Below are 15,502 nucleotides of genomic sequence, written 5' to 3'. Positions count from 1 at the left end.
ATCCCCGTGAAATCATCGAATATGAAGCGAGCAAGTCTATACCTCGTAAGACAGCAAGATAGGTCATATGACCAACCAGTTCTCCATATTCACAATAGCCATTGCTGTTTTTTTTTTCTTTTCTTTTTTTTCATCTTTGTTCTTTTGGTTTCCTTTGGGAAGGTTTAAGGGGTTCAACGAACGACGGGCCAACCACACGGGGGCGGGGGGGGGGGGGGGGGGGGGGGGCCGGGAAATGACCCGGGCGAGCTGCTCAGCCTCATTTTTCATTTTTGCGTTCGCTTGAGCGACTCTCCAAGGGGGAAGGTGAGAACTTAGGTAGAGGTATGAAGGAGGAAAAATCTGGAATCATCTTATAGTGAGGAAACATGAGGAAGCAGGATTGAAGTTAGCTGAGCTAGAGTATACGGATATGTAACTGCATTATAGCATTATCATAAAGTAGTAGTAGTAGTAGTAGTAGTAGATAACCAAAGTGGTAGCTGGGAGATATGTGGAAGGTATGTTAAGGATAGACTCTTGTTCACATCATCTTTCCGTCCCTGCTTTCTCTTCACCCAGCTAGCAAACCAAATCTCCTCCATCTCCCACTCCATCCCATCCATAAACAAAAACAGATAGATATCCACCACACCTCTATTAGACACGTGAACCCATTCCCAACTGTCCCTGTCTCCCCTTGAGCTGGGCAAAACGCAGCATCATTCCCACAACAAAAGGACCGTTACTTCCATAGAATCAACCAAGCGCCTCGCGCCTCATTAACATCATCCGATGCGACGCAGCTTAGAAACCATGCGTGGCCCTTTCATTCGCTTCCTTTCCCCCTTCCTCCTTTTTCCTCATGCTTCCTGAACCCTAGGCGCTCAGGTGGTTTCCTCTTCTCCTTGGGACTCTTCTCGACTCTTGCCCTAGGCCACAACCTCCCGACTCTAAAGATATGTGCAGCGAATGTGTAAATGTACCGCGCACTGATATGAGAAAAAAAAAAGCAAAAAGAAAAACCAGCCGCTTTTCTATCTAATCACGCGTTGTCGCATCCGAGATTAAAACCACCACCTCCTGCCGGCGGCCTTTGACTAGAACAGGAGAATGGTTGGAGGACCAGAATCCACGAAACTGCATCCAAAGGCCCCCTTCGCTGACGCGGCTATCGCCAAGAGCGAGGGCGGAGATAAGTAGCCAAATAAAAACCAACGAACGTTTCTGCCGAGCGAAAACAATAACGATAGCGCGACTCGAACAGTCAAAATGGGTATCCTATGAGCGGGAAAAAACGACGCGTGGACCATGATATACAGCGGTCGAAACAAAGAGATAACTAGCGACGACCGTCAACAACTAGTTCTTGCCCTTTAAAAATTCTGCGAGATGCCAGCCGTTTGCTGAGGGTAGTGGCCGGAATTTTCAATGCGAGTGTTCCTCCTCGCCACAACATCTCGAATGACCGGGGGTCCTGCGGGAGTAAAGTTGTTCGGGGCAACTGGTCCGTTATAGGCACCCTCGGGGCTGTTGTATGGTTTGGCGGCACCGTACTGCTGGGGCTCATAGTAACTAGTTCTTCCTCCATAGGCAACTCCGATAGGGGCTTCGCCGGACTCGTCAGAGCGGGCAGCTGTGCTGTAATGAGACGAGGCGTTTGAGGGTCCTCGGTGAACATTGGCGTCTGGGCTGTCACCGGCTGAGGGTCCCATTGCTCCCAGGATCTCGCCTTCGGGCGAAGGTGGTTCAATCAACGGCTCGCCAGATCGTGCGTCGGATACGGTTCCCCGGGTTGGTGATGTGGTGTCGGAATAGGCAACGCCAGGCATGCCGCCTGAAATGGTCGTTGAAGCCTTCCTTCCAGCCGAACTCGCGAGGGTCGTAGAGCCCCAGCCCCTGTACCCGGACGTTCCATCCTCCCTCATCTCATACACTCCGGCAGCACCACCGCCGGCAACGGCAGGTATCGTAGGGTCGACATTGGGGTTGTAGCCATAGTCCTCCACTTCCCTTCGCCTCTGTTCCTCGGCATCCCTCCTTTGCTTCCGCTTTCTCCAGAGGAAGATACCGGCCAATACCAAAAGGGCAACGGCAACAATGGGCACCACTACCGCAATGGCGATCTTCCCACCGCTACCCAATCCACCACCGCCAGAGGAAGCACCCTTAGTAGCATCAATGGCCCCGGCCGATGTGGTGGTGGTCGAAGAAGTGGAGGTGGTGGGGTTCGCCGAGGGTACTACTGTCTCGGTAGTAATGATTTGCGTAATCTTGGTTCGTGTTTCCCCTTCAGTCGTGATGATCTGGACGCTAGTAAAAGTTTCCGTGCTCGGCTGCTGCGTAGTGGTGGGCGGCGCCGGTGTTGATGTCGTTGGCGGAGCTGTGGTAGAGCTTATTGGTGGCGGCTGTTGCGTCGTCGAGGTATTAGGCGTTGATGATGGCGGCGGTGGTGGTGGTACAGCTGAGGATGATGAAGGAGAAGTCGGCAAAGCCGAGGAGGTTGTACTAATAGGCGGCTGCACTGACGGTACTGAAGTGGTGCTGATGATAGTGGTCGGCCCAGGCGGGGCCGCCGTGGTAGGGTCGTTGACCGTTGCTGTATTCGGGTCAGCAGGAGACCCAGGGGCGGTTGTTGCCTCGGGACCTGAGATGCCCGTACTTGTGTTGTTGCTGGACATGTTGAAAACCTGACGTTCCAACCGTGGGAAGTCCCTTCTGATCCGGGGTGTCATGTTAGCAATAGGCAGGGACTCGAGATGCTCATTGGTGAGTATGAGAAAAAGCACTGGACGCAAGGTCCAAATGGAAAGAGAAAAGGAGGAGCCACCAAGGCGCCGAAGGCTCCGAGATAAGGGAAGCCAAGCAAGCGCAAACAGTTGCGCATTGTTGATGGTGAGAAACAGGATGAAATAATTGACCAGACAGTGGAAATGGCTAGTGCGCAAGCAAACGTACCTTTAGATGGGCTGAGCCCTAGTCCAGCACCACGCAGATTGAAAAGCAATCAGTCGCGATTTGCGAAAGGGTTTTCTTGGACTCTGATGGGGGAGTTGTTTGAGGAGTTGAGGCGCAAGATGGAACGAAGACCGCTCTCTGGCTGGATATAGCGCGATGCGGATCCGTCACCTAAAACTAGCGGCTACTCGGCTGGCGGACAGTTCTGGGCGTCGAGTCGCAGACGCAGGGGCAAACGCAGAGGGACCTGGGCGATCAGCTATTGGGCGGCAAAGGACAGGCTGAGAGAGCTGAAAAGCAAAGACTGCTTGCTTGCAGGGCGGCTTGCGCGGCAGTGATTGAGACCCGGGCTGTTGTGTATCGGAGGTTGTGGTGGTGTTTTGAGCGTGTTTTGTTGTCGGAGAGAAAAGTCGGCGACAGCGGTAGGTAGCAAGGAACAGTCTTTGGCCGAAGGGCGAGTGCTGAGGTGATGGGGTTAGTTGGAAATGGGCGCGATGGACAGGGGGCGCGGGCTTTGGCGAGATTCTTTTGAGCAGGTTGGTTGGTGTTCCAATGGTATGTGTCTTGGAGCTAAGCCAAGCACAACCTAACCTAATGGTCCGTCCGCCTGTGTGTAAGCCGGTTCCGTGGTGCTTCCGGGTGTAGAGGGCGGTGCTCTACCTCTACCTTCTAAAAAGAGGCGGTACGACGGTCAATGTCACCCAGATAAGCGTTCTGGATTCGGATACGATGGTGCGAAGCCAGTGATGTGCTATTGATTTGAGGGGAACCTAGTAACAAAGTGGAATGCCTCTTCCCTTTTTTCTTCTGTTTTTGTTTTTCATTCAAGTTTTCTTTTTTGGATGCTCTCCGATCACCATGTGCTGATGTAGTGTAGAGGTGTGTTTCCAGATGCCAAGCAGGTGACAGTCAAGGAAGGGATGGAAGTGGAAGAGTTGGGATGACAGCCGTTGTCTGTGTGTGTGGACAAGGGAAGTGAACTGACGCCCGCTGTGTCTGGGTGAAGTTGGGATGAACGGGTTCGAAGACGGTGCGCTTCTTTGGTGGAGCGGGCGAGCATCACTTGGGCGAACCTATGTCGATCGGAGGGTGCCACAAAAACAAGTCCAAATGAGAAGAAAGCCAGACCGCTCGCTTGGGTGCAGTGCGGGCCTCGTTTTTGCTGTGCTTGCGATTTTGCACCTCAGTAATGGAAACTCGGAGCTGTCCCTAGGTCCTGGAATCTGGGAATACCCAAGATGATCCAAAACAACGTTTCAAAACAATGGCGAGAACACGGGTCAATGACGTGAACTGGTTATAATTTCGTATTCTGAAGAGAAGCGAGAGGGGATAAAACCGGAAGACAGGCTCCATGTGTCTGATGTACCTCTATAACCGCGGCCCCACAAGGCGTGGATGCTTCTGTGGATGCCATCAAGAGCAACAACGGCAAAGCCCTCCTTGAGGTGCTTCTAGAGGTACTTTGCGAGAGCGAGGTGGTGGACCTGCCTGAGGTGCTGCACATTCCAATTCCAATTCAGCCGCATTTCAGCGCTTTTGGCAACCGCGATGCCTGTGATCGTGGTACCTTACTTACCTACAGTTTACCCTGGCTTGATTGCTAGCGAGGTACTTGCAGAGAGCTCTTTACACCTGGGCTATATCTTAAGCAGGGCACTCTGCCCACTTTCATGATGGCCAGGCGCGACTGCTGACATGACCAGCGTCCAGTTGGCCATTGCTCGCCTGGGAGTGGTTTGAACCAATGAAAGCAGAGAATTCCTTGCCCTTTTCCTTTATCCGAGGACCCGACGTCGCAAGTCTCGAGCTAACAATCAAGCCAAGGTTGAACTATACTAGGTACGCTAGCCCACTGGAAAGAAATGCGCAGTGGTGCCTCTAGAGAACAAGAAAGAAAAAAAAAAAAAAAAAGAAAAAAAAAATATGACGGCCAGTTCCGGCAACAGCGGCACCTATCTAGAAGTATGGACCAAAGGGCAGCCTGTTCGCATACGAGAGAACCAATCCTACCTACCCCGGAAATACGAGGATCACAAGAGGACTCCCAACAACACCAACACCGCGGACTCACAAAGTGGCAATTGACACGACCGGACAGACAAAACCAACACCAACAACACAAACATTCACGGGTCTATTCCAACCAATTTATATACTTGCCCTTTCAGCCTTTTCTCTACGTCAATGTCATTTCCCCTTCCAGGTTTCTTTTTATTCTACTTCCCATCTCAGTCACAAGTCCTCTGTTTTGACCAGAAATCCTAGTGTAGCATCCATCGATCACAATCCCGCTTTTCTCACGGCCTGGCCGCTCTTCTTCACCTTTTTACTTTCCGCACTTGTTTCTTCCCTATAATCCCCCACGATACCTACTGTCAGTTTGTGTAGGCGCTACGTATAAAGGCATCACGTTACCACCGGCGAAACCCGACAAAGTTCAAAAAGAACAACGCTGGTGCCCTGGACACCAACCTTTTCCAGATAGTCCGTTCCGCTTCCAATTGATGTGTCTATCCACCTGACCAAAGAAAAAAAAATGGCATGTAGGGCGACGAGAGGGGGGGGGGGGGGGGGGGGGGAGAGAAAGCGAAATTAAACATCTCCATCGATGCCAGATCGGAGGGGGGGTGGTGTTCGGGGGTTTTCCATACTCAATTCTAATTCCAAGTCGCCCCAGCCTCAACAATGGGACAGGATTCCCCGGTCTTGGCAAAGGTCCCGAGCTATACTAGTGGCCCTTGCGGATGGCCGGGACTTGGGAAGGTTTTCCGCTTGTCGTGTGAGTTTAGCGGGCCGGTGACAGCTGTGAGTTCGGGTTTGGACTGTCATTCATGTCTCGGCGTCGTCGTAGTCGACGTCGTAATCCAAGATTGCTGCTGATGGCGATGGGAGGAGTGTTTGAAGATGGCCTCTCCAAATTGCTGTGTGTCCACATGCTTTGACGTATTTTCCAGTGAGAAAATCGATCGTCAAGGACATCAATGCCATCCATACTTGTCAGGGAAACGCATAACTTGTGTAAGAGAAAGTGATGGGCTATCTTCAAACTGCAATTATTGTAGAAACACGGAAACTGGGGTTTGTTCCGTACCTGCGTCATCCATCCAGCAATTCTCATTGAGCATATTCATCTCTGTCTCAACCAACCAACTTTTTTGCTTCCACCTAAATACTTTAGTTGGTCGCCATAACCAATACACTATACTAGTCTAGGACATAAATACCAAGCACATCAGTGGCGAGTAAAATACGCCCAGCGTATATGGCGTGTACTATAACTCTGCAGACATATTACAGAGTGTGCACTACGCTGTTAGCGCGGTGAAATGGCAAGTGGCGACAATGGTAATCTTTCCTACAAAAGATCATTGGTGTGCCCGCTACCAGCCTGTCAAATTCTGTGAGGTGGCGGTACCACGCTAACAGACTAAATGCCGGCCGAGGTGTACAGTACATGTAGTGTAAAACAGCAAAATATCCCACAGAAACGTCACGTCATGTATGAGACTCTACAGTACCGAAGCGATCAAAAACTTTGGAACCAAGAAAAGATCGACGACCGCATCAGCTAGTGTACCTATTATGGCTGGTATACATGCATGCACGATTGGAAGTTTGGAAGGCTCTTCGGCTCTCGGAACGTCCAGTGGCGTTATCCTACTGCAGTGGAATGTTTGGCTTACTCTTTGCAATACACAGCCTCATGAGCTGACTTGACTACCTGCAATAACTGGTTAAGGAAGCCACGAGAAACGGCTGATGGCTGATGGTGGGTTCTGGAAATAGAAGTCGATGTTGTGTGAAATATCGATGCATGTTTCCGTCTGGAGAGAAAACGGAGTGGTTGATTACCGATTCGACCCGACTTACCCTTGGGATAACGTTGTCGGTCACATGTTGCTCCTTACTCTGTTCGTCTGCTGCGATGATGAAGCGACGTGACTGTTTAGTAGACCGTATGATTGACTGTATAGATATAATGAAAGGCAAGGTGAAGAATCATTTTGGAAAACTTGAAGAGCGTGAAGAGAGAACCAAAGAGAACTAAAGAGAGAATGCGAGGAACGAAGTGAAGAAAGAAGTCGAGAGACAGGGAAAAAAAAAAAGAGAGACACTATAGTCAAGAGTAAACGTAGAGATTAAACATCAATGTCATCGTCATTTTCATTAATCGTCTACCAGCAGACTCCCTCATACCTATGCATTACCCAACCTCCTCTCCCGTCTTTTCCCTTCATCCCGCAACTACACATCGATATACTCATTAAACCTCAACACACCATTACTCTTGAGCAACCCATCCACGCCCTTGGGCAACTTGGGAAAGGGATCTGACCCAGCCAATCCTCCCAACGCACCACTAATCCCCAACTGCTTATCACCACTGTCTTTGCTATTCGCCGCCTCAGGTTCACCCGATTTGTCCACCACCAGAGCCAACCCATGAGACTTGATAGCGTCAACCAGTGCTGGCACCATGTCCTGTAGTCATTCACAACCGTCAGTGAAAACATTCACTTTAAGAGGAAAGTGTTGGGGTCGGGGGGGGGGGGGGGGGGAAAGAGAGAGACAGAGAGAGAAAACTTACCAACAGCCTTGAACAACAAATCAGCCCCATAAGGTTATTGCTCGTCGCCGTCCTCACCACATCCTTAATCGAGCTCGTCCTCCTCCCGTCACTCTGTAGTGTCCTTTCATCTGCCGCCTCCCGTCTACTAGCAGCCGTAGTCCCGCCCATATCCTCATCGCCATCCCCCTTGCTACAAGATCCCTGTTGCTGCTGCTTCCGATCCTCTCTTCCCATATCATTGCACAAGAACACAGGGAAGTTTGGTTGCTTCCAGTTCAGCGCCGTGCACAAGGTAGGATTATACGAACTAAACACCACCGACCGGACGCTATCGGGCCTTTCAGCCCTCTGCGCGCGGGCATGGTCGAAGACGACGCTGAGGATCGCATCGGCGAACTCATTGACGTCGTCCGCCGCGGTGCTGCTCTTGGCTTCAGCTTTTTCGTCGGCCGTCGGGTACAGGACTTGGATGTTGACGTGCATGCCCTTGGGAAGCAAGAAGAGGGCCTCGTGGAGGGTTATCCCGATGTTGGCGAGGATGCGATGGACGTCGGCTATTTGGTCGAGAGTGTAAGTGGACAGCTCAGAGAGGTTGATTCTGTTTCTGGCGGCTGCCGTGACGGTCTGGAACTGGGCGAGGGTAAGCGTGGACACGGGGACGTCGATACCGCCGCAGTTAATGGTCCATCTGGGCCAGAGTACAGGAACCCCGTCCTTGGTGTGCTGGACGTAGATCTGGACAAAGTCGCCCGACAGACTGGAGCCGGTGACGAAGGTGCTTGTGTTTGTGTCGAACTGGCTCGTGGCCTTCCAGTACGTCTCAAAGTCCGTGATCTCGAGCGGCGTTCCGCTGAAGGGTTTGATGATTTGGACGTGGAAGCTGATCTGGCCAATGGCGCGCAGCCGAGGGTCAAATAGCGGCAGGCAGCACTTGCCAGAGCTGCTGAGCAGTGCACGGAAGATATTTGGTAGAGCAACAGTCTTCGCAATGACCTTGGCGCCATACGTCGGGAATACCTCAAAGTCCAAAGTGAAGGATTCAAGATTGTCGATCTGGAATGACGCAACCCTAGTGTCTTCTTGGAAGGGAAGAATAATATTCTTGGGGATGAGGTCCGATGACTTGGATGAGATGGTAAGGCGAGCGGCTGGATACTTGCCGTCCTGGAAGAATAGGAGAGGTTGTTCGCTGTCTTCCTCAAAGCTGATCTGCACAACGGTTTTGGTGTCAAGAAAGTTGTGACCGTACCGGCGTAGGGGAATGATAGGGGGCGGTAACTCGAGCGCGGGGATGGGATCAATTGCGTCAGGGACATGGGCATTGGCGCGGTGCTGCTAGCCATGGGAGGCAAGGCTCCTCCAATGTGTATAGGTGGGAGCTCGCTTGCCGCCTTCTCCTTTTTGGCTGGTGTGAGAAGCTTCATACACTCGAGATGCCCTTCCCAAGCCGCATAGTACATGGCAGGAAGGTCCTTCTCGTCGAGAATGTTGGGATCCGCGCCGGTCTCGAGCAAAGCCTGCAGGCACGGGACATTACCCTCACTTGCTGCATGAACCAAAGGGGTCCAGCCGTAAAGCTTATCGATCTGATCGAGATCGGCTCCGTACTGCTTAAGCAGCACTAGAATCTCCGGAGTCTGCCCTGATCTTGCGACCAAATGTTGAGGGTAAAGACCCTCGGCGTCAGCAAGAATCTTGGCACCATGCTTGAGAAGCAGCTCGACGATTGCCACTGAGCCATGTTGACAGGCAAGGTTTAGTGGTACATGGTCGGTATCAGACACCGGGTCTATCCGGGCAGACCTCTCGAGTAACCTACCGACACACTCAAGATGGTTACGGACGATGGAATGGACCAGGGGCGTGAAGTTGTCGTGGTCAATAAGATTGATAGTCTTGGGGGAAGCTACAGACCGGGAGGTTAGTCGTGCACCAGAAAACAGCATCTAGATGAGTGTGAGCATACCATTGAGCAAGGCGTCAATCATGTCGAGACGCCCATGCATGCTGGCATAGTGTAAAGGTACACGTCCATACGCGTCAGTCCTCTCCGCGTCGACTCCCTTGGACAGACCGTACTCCAGAACAAACGAATTACCATATATGGCCGCCTGGTGGAGACAGTTCCGCTCATTGATATCATCCCAGGACTGAATGTCGACAAGTCCAGTGTCGAGAAGGACCTTGAGCGCTTCAAGCGAGCCTTCGTTGATGGACGCCAGGAACGTCCGCGTAACCCGTTCCGCTAGCGAGACATCGGCAGAGCCATCTGGAGCTGCTGTGGCCTTCATACGGTCCAGCATATCTTTGAGAGAGTCGATGTTTCCCGAGAGAACGGTGTCAAGCAGTAACGTATCGGCATCGCCCTCGTCAGTCCCAAGGAGATGTTGGGTGCTAACGACATGGTCGTGATCGGGCCTGGTTTCGAAGCTGACGTTGTCCCCATCAGCCCACGCTCCCAGTTCTTGTAAACTGGTGGTCGCTTGATCTGACAGCTCGCTGATGACGGTTGGGTTAAAGGCTGGTCGTTTCTCGACGACTCTTGAAAGATATAGCTCCTTTGTCTTGGACTTTGCTGTCTTATCCCACTTCTTAAGAATTTTGGAGAAAGCTGTACCGTTGATCTCGACAAACTGTTGCAATTTGTTCAGGTCGTTGACAAACTGCTGGAAACCCTCTTGAAGGGTAGTGAACTTGGTGGACCGTCGTGAGGTCCCGCCGCTTCTTGATCGTAGGGCCTTCTTCTTGTCAAGAAGCGTCTTGAGCCGAATCTTTAGCTCGGCTTCCTTCTGGACATAGCAAGCGTTGACCTTGTCCAACTCTCTGTCCTAGACAATTGTTAATAATGCAAGGTACTGAGAGAAATACCTTACGTACTATTTGGAAGAAAAACGTGGCCTTGTTGGCCTGAAGAGCAGACTGGGTATCTAGAGGCTCGCCCGGTGCACGTCGAAGGTCCGTTTGCGGAGGTAGAATAGGGGTCGCAGATAGCTTCTTGATAAGCTGTATGTGAAAGTGTCAGCATTTGCGTCGCAGTTAACCGTATGTTGTGATAGAACGATGTAGTTTTCAAAGTCGCAAAGGACCAAGAATGCTGATATGATGCCCCTAAGTCCAGGCCTGGTAACATCATGATGATACACGCGAGCAGCAACAGCAATAACAGCAACCGGGATGCATACCTTTTTGAGAGCTTTGTAGTTTACGAAGCTGGCAGCATACTCGGGGACCTCAAGTTGCCGCTTCTGTATTTGTTTGCCGAACTTCCTGTAGTGTCATATCGTCTTAGCACCCGACGATAACGGATGAAAATGAATTAAGAAGGCTTTCATCTCATGCTAGTGAGATTAGGGAAAAGTGAGGCTAGAGATCGCAAACTCACATGGTGCCTAACGACGGCTACTGACGTGCAGAAGCCTGGCGATGCGGTAAGAAAGTTGATGTCTGTGGTGAGACAATGCCGGTAGTTGCTTTCACGGTCTAGCACATGAACCGATAAGACAGATCTCTGGAGGGAACACAAGACCCAACCAAGATTACGAGAGATTCGATTCGGTGATCAGATTTCGTCCCTGAGGTGAGCTATAATCTGTGTGTTAGCTGAGGGGGGTCTTCATAAGATGTGGAGTAGTGAAGATTCAGCCATAAGGGTGTTCGGGCACATACAATGATAAGTTCTTCCTCCTGATGTCGGGTACACAGGATGAGAGAGAGACTTGCAACGAGGACGGCTGTGGAGGAATGAGGTCAAAGTCCAGCGCCAGATTTGCCTCGGTGGGAATGTGAAGCTTTTGAAGGACCAGTTACGAGGGCGATTACTGGTGAAAAAGGCGCTAGCGAGGTTGGATGGAACGTGAAGGTCGGGATGGAATCCGGATAGACGGGAGGTGGGAGTGGACGGGGAAGCTTCTTCAGACATGCACTGATGCAGTGAGGTGAGTGGTCTGTGACTGGGATGGATGGAGTTCAGTTCGTTAGAAGGTACTTTCTTTGGATGCTCCGTCTCGAGACTGGAAAGATGACTGTGTCTGAGATGGCCGAGAACCTTTGCGGTTGCCTTTGGTGATGAGACCTCGGAGGAAAAGCGAAAGTAGTAGTAGTCGAGGACCCGAAGCCAGCTGGATTCCAGTGGTTCTAGTAAAAAGTCAAGCACCAGCCCGTCAACCTACCAGCTTTTGAGTATCCGGCGAGAAAAGAGAAAGGAAAGGGAGGTTTGAAGGATGTGGAAAGGGAAGCTTAAGGTACCCGAACCAAGGTGGGCAGGTGCTGAAGTGAGTGGTTGATGTTGGGTCCCCAAGTCCCCCATCCACATCGGGTCCCTCGTGTTACATGAGGTGTGGTTATCGATAGCGAAGTGGAAGGCGCGCATGGAACCAAGGCGCTGGCTGTCAGGGTTGATGCTGCCAGTGTCGCTGTCGGAGGCGCCAAGCCACCGGCATCTTGGTTGCTCCAGCACCTAGGCAGCTCCGACCTTTCGGAGATCTTAACATGACAGCACCTCAAACAGGCACAGATGCCCGCCAATTGGCGTGAGTCTCTGCTAAGGATGCCCTGGCCTTGGAGTCAGTTATTGCACCTCCGGAGTACCGATCATCGACACATTCCCGTTTCATGCCCTCAGGTCATCCTGGGGAGACATGTCACTCATGTGCAAAAGGTGTGTTCGTAACGAGTAAAAGGTCTCGTGAGCAGTTTGTCGTATCTTTGAGAGGTCAATACAAAAAGCGTACTACTATTCTGAGCTTCCATCTCGCCGGTTACATCTCTCTCAAACACTGTGACAAACAATTATTGGATTTCCACCGAAGGAGACCTTTTCTCTGGGAGCCCCTGCCCTTGGATAGTTCACCTTCTCGCTTGGACGACAAGAGAAGGCGGAAAGGTCGCAAAGATACCGAATTCAAACCGCTGGTTCATGTCGTCCAACAAGCCAATGAAAAGTCGTCATCCTGCCATGTGCCTGTGTTACAAGGCTGATTGATGAGCAGTCGTTGTGAAGAGGGGCATCCCATGCTGGAGCTTTCTCCAGCAGTGCGGGGCAAGCATGTGCTGTTGCCCGCATCTCACATTCGAGGGACCACTTGGGATGACACCTAGCGTAGTCTAGCCTGAAAGCATTCTGAAAGTTTGGAAAGACAGGAACATCGGTTGGCAACCTTCAGTTGCCCTGCTCGTTGATGTAAGAAGAAGAAAAAAAAAAAGAAAAAAAAAGAAAAAAGAAATGTCATGTAACCCCACAGCTGAATCTAGCCACCTTTCTTTCATGGACTAAAATGTATCTTGATTGACAGCGGATTATACAAACTTCCTATTGCCTCGAACAACTCCTGTAATCCTTTACTTCGCCTGTTCACTCTTCTTCGCCTTATCCCCCTCCACCAAACTATCAGCCATGGCATCGGCCGTTGCCTGTCTCAACCTCTCGTGATCTGCATCCGTTGCTGTATTATCCTCCATCTTGATCTGACTGCTGCCAGACTGGTTACGCCTATGACCTTGTTCGAACTCGTCGTCACTGTCTCCCAGGCTGAATGGATCATTGTCCGCAATCGGATTCGGGTCAACTGACGACAAAGGCTGCCATTTGCTTGTCTTGGTTGCCGACCCAGCAGCACTGCTACTTCCCGGGGCCGCAGCAGCACTATCCTTGGGCTGCATCCTCGGTGATGCGTCGTAGGCGCTGATGTCTTCCACCGTATCTCTAAACGATACCTTCCTGCCGTCTGAGGACTTGGGCGACTTGGAAGGTGGTGGTGGTCTGAACGCATGAGGGTTACCGTACAGCTGCTGATGTGTGCTCTGGGCGGTGTAAGGCGCTGCAATGATCGTGTTAGCAAAAGTCGCGCACAAGAGCCATGCTACAAGACTTACTGCCATCATTGTTGAACTTCATGCCCGCAAAGTCATCGCTGAGGATGGCCGGATCAGCATCATAACGGTCGTAATCTGCACTTCTGCGCTGCTGATTCCGAGTTGGTCTTCCCATGAACGCATTACTCTCGTTTTGCCGGCGCTCATTCTCATCCTCATCAAAAGTCTCGTCAATCTTCTTCTTGATAGTTGTGAACCATGAATTGACCTTGCTCTGTGTCTCGATAAACCCCTTGCGCAAGCTCTCCTTGATAACCGGCAGATCATCATCAATGAAGCTGTGCTCCCTGTCGTCGTACAGCTCATTTGGCTTCAGGCCCGTCTCCTGCCGATGGCGCGGAGGCATGTGCGGTCCGCGGGCGGCAGTGGGCTCACGAGAAGAGCCCGGAGTTCCGCGGTTGGCGGTTCTGGCCTCATACGCGGCGGTACTCTCAAAATGCTCTGCAAGTTGACGCGCGTATATCTCATCAGCCTCCAGTTGGGACCTTTCGGTGGAAGTAGGACCGCCGGGTTGCGCCGCGGGCCTCGGGGGAGGCGGCGGGGGTACGTCATCGTTCTGAACTGCATCGGGATCCGTCATCTCGAGAAGAGCGTTGAAGGCGGGCTCGATCTGTCCGCGGCTGGCCCTGAGGACTGCCTTGATGACAGTAAGATCGATGGACGGAAACGCTTCCTTCAGAATCTGCTGATTCTTTTGTTCCTCGGTCAATGGGCGGGGAGGCTTGGCTGGGGGGTTCTCGTCAGAACCAGACGTATTATTCTGTGTGGTAGCAGTTGTTGTGGTATCGGTGCCCAAGGGGACATTCTCCTGAGCTTCGTCGTCATCCAATTCAAACGGTCGAGCTGTCGTAGGGGATTCGGGCGCGGGTTCTACCGTTGCGTGCTTGGACTGTTCAACAAATGGATTAGTATACCAAAGAAGTTCCCGTTTCGCGAAGGAGGGGGCAACTTGAATCTGCTGGTTGCTGCAAGATCACCCTGAGTTTCGGTGGGGAGGGACTTACAACATTGCTGTCGGTTGGCGCAGACATGATGGGCCACCTGTTCTCCTGGAAAGCGTTTAGATCTTTGATGATTGAAAGCGCAGTGTTGACAGACGGTGGGTTGGAAGACGTGAATGATGAGATAGATGTTGGTAGGATCCAGGATGGTTGAAATGGTCAAACAGTAGCGAGGTAGCCTGGCATGTCGAGGTAGGTGGTGCCGTGGGCTAGGTATAGTGTAATTGTGCAGCCTACCATAGAGGTACCTTATCTGCGTGATTCCAGAACGGTGGAGATGGTGTGTCACAGCCAATTAACCGAACGACGGGGGTTTTACGCTGTTTCAATGCCGTGCTTGTCTAGCCCATGGATGGTGACCAGATGGCATAAAATATGCCTGAAAAGAGATCTGGATGCTGCTATCACCTATCTGGAACGAACAGCCTTAGTTTGGGACGGATCATGGCATCGCATGTGAGCTTGGGCTGCGGGGGGCCATCTTAGCGGAATTTATAAGGGTGTGGTATACCGTATAATAATGGCTTAAGATAAGTAAACCATACGTACATAGCTTTTTTTAGTAAGCGGTCAATTTTGCAAGCACTTACAAAGATGTACGGCACACTAAATAAACCATACAAACACAGTTTATTTAACTAGCATTTTAATTATTTTAAATATTTAATATTATTAAACCGTACATAAATCGCCACTTCTTCTAAACCGCTAGCGTACAATTCAATCTACATACGCTTAGGCTTTCTAAATATTTATATATTCAAACTATTAACTGTTAGGAACGTAGGCGAAAAGTAGGCTGAGGTGACTACGGTTGTGGCTATACGTAGGGGACGGCAAGTTAGGGGTCAATCTAAAAATATATTAATAATTACCAACTATAATGAATTATGTTCCGTTAGGCCTCTTTTATATTTATGTAAATTCTATTTATTTGTTAATAAATATTATAGAGCTTCGTACTAGTTTAGCGCTTCGGCGCGGTATTGGATTATCTTTCCCGTAAGTTTAACCTAATATAAGTATTATTATTAGTATTTCTACGTATCGGTTAACGAAGGGGAATAGTAGTTGCTAAAGTACTTTAGTATACGAATTTTTAGCTTCCTAATACAACCCC

The 15,502-nt window shown here is 50.8% G+C and overlaps 3 protein-coding genes across 5 annotated transcripts; all 3 read right to left on the bottom strand.

Annotated features, from left to right (window-relative positions):
* Positions 1-401: 401 nt before the first annotated feature.
* NCU01846 lies at positions 402-4,244 on the bottom strand. Of its 3 annotated transcripts, XM_011395217.1 has the most exons (3): positions 2,938-4,130; positions 2,642-2,697; positions 406-2,578 (listed from the first exon to the last, which is right to left on the bottom strand). In XM_011395217.1, exons 2-3 carry the CDS (start codon positions 2,658-2,660, stop codon positions 1,356-1,358), a joined length of 1,242 nt encoding a protein of 413 aa, XP_011393519.1. In that variant the 5' UTR covers positions 2,661-2,697; positions 2,938-4,130; the 3' UTR covers positions 406-1,355. The 3 variants fall into 3 exon arrangements, with proteins under 3 accessions (XP_011393521.1, XP_011393520.1, XP_011393519.1); XM_011395219.1 differs by having other exon boundaries at positions 402-2,578; positions 2,642-4,244; XM_011395218.1 differs by having other exon boundaries at positions 402-2,697; positions 2,938-4,244.
* A 2,835-nt stretch (positions 4,245-7,079) lies between these two features.
* On the bottom strand, positions 7,080-11,802 carry nuc-2 (nuclease-2). The gene is made up of 7 exons (XM_001727908.2): positions 11,177-11,802; positions 10,893-11,092; positions 10,693-10,777; positions 10,388-10,513; positions 9,477-10,338; positions 7,529-9,416; positions 7,080-7,422 (listed from the first exon to the last, which is right to left on the bottom strand). Coding segments are annotated over exons 2-6 (2,427 nt in total). The 5' UTR covers positions 10,895-11,092; positions 11,177-11,802; the 3' UTR covers positions 7,080-7,422; positions 7,529-8,064.
* A 942-nt stretch (positions 11,803-12,744) lies between these two features.
* Positions 12,745-14,805, bottom strand: NCU11427 (CUE domain-containing protein). The gene is made up of 3 exons (XM_001727909.2): positions 14,386-14,805; positions 13,382-14,270; positions 12,745-13,326 (listed from the first exon to the last, which is right to left on the bottom strand). The coding sequence occupies exons 1-3, from the start codon at positions 14,410-14,412 to the stop codon at positions 12,848-12,850; spliced, it is 1,395 nt and encodes a 464-aa protein (XP_001727961.1). The 5' UTR covers positions 14,413-14,805; the 3' UTR covers positions 12,745-12,847.
* Between the last annotated feature and the right edge of the window lie 697 nt (positions 14,806-15,502).

Source organism: Neurospora crassa, linkage group II (assembly GCF_000182925.2).
Source record: "Neurospora crassa OR74A linkage group II, whole genome shotgun sequence".
Taxonomy (NCBI): domain Eukaryota; kingdom Fungi; phylum Ascomycota; class Sordariomycetes; order Sordariales; family Sordariaceae; genus Neurospora; species Neurospora crassa.
Note: the sequence above shows the minus strand (reverse complement) of the source record. Positions and strands in the feature narration are given on the sequence as shown.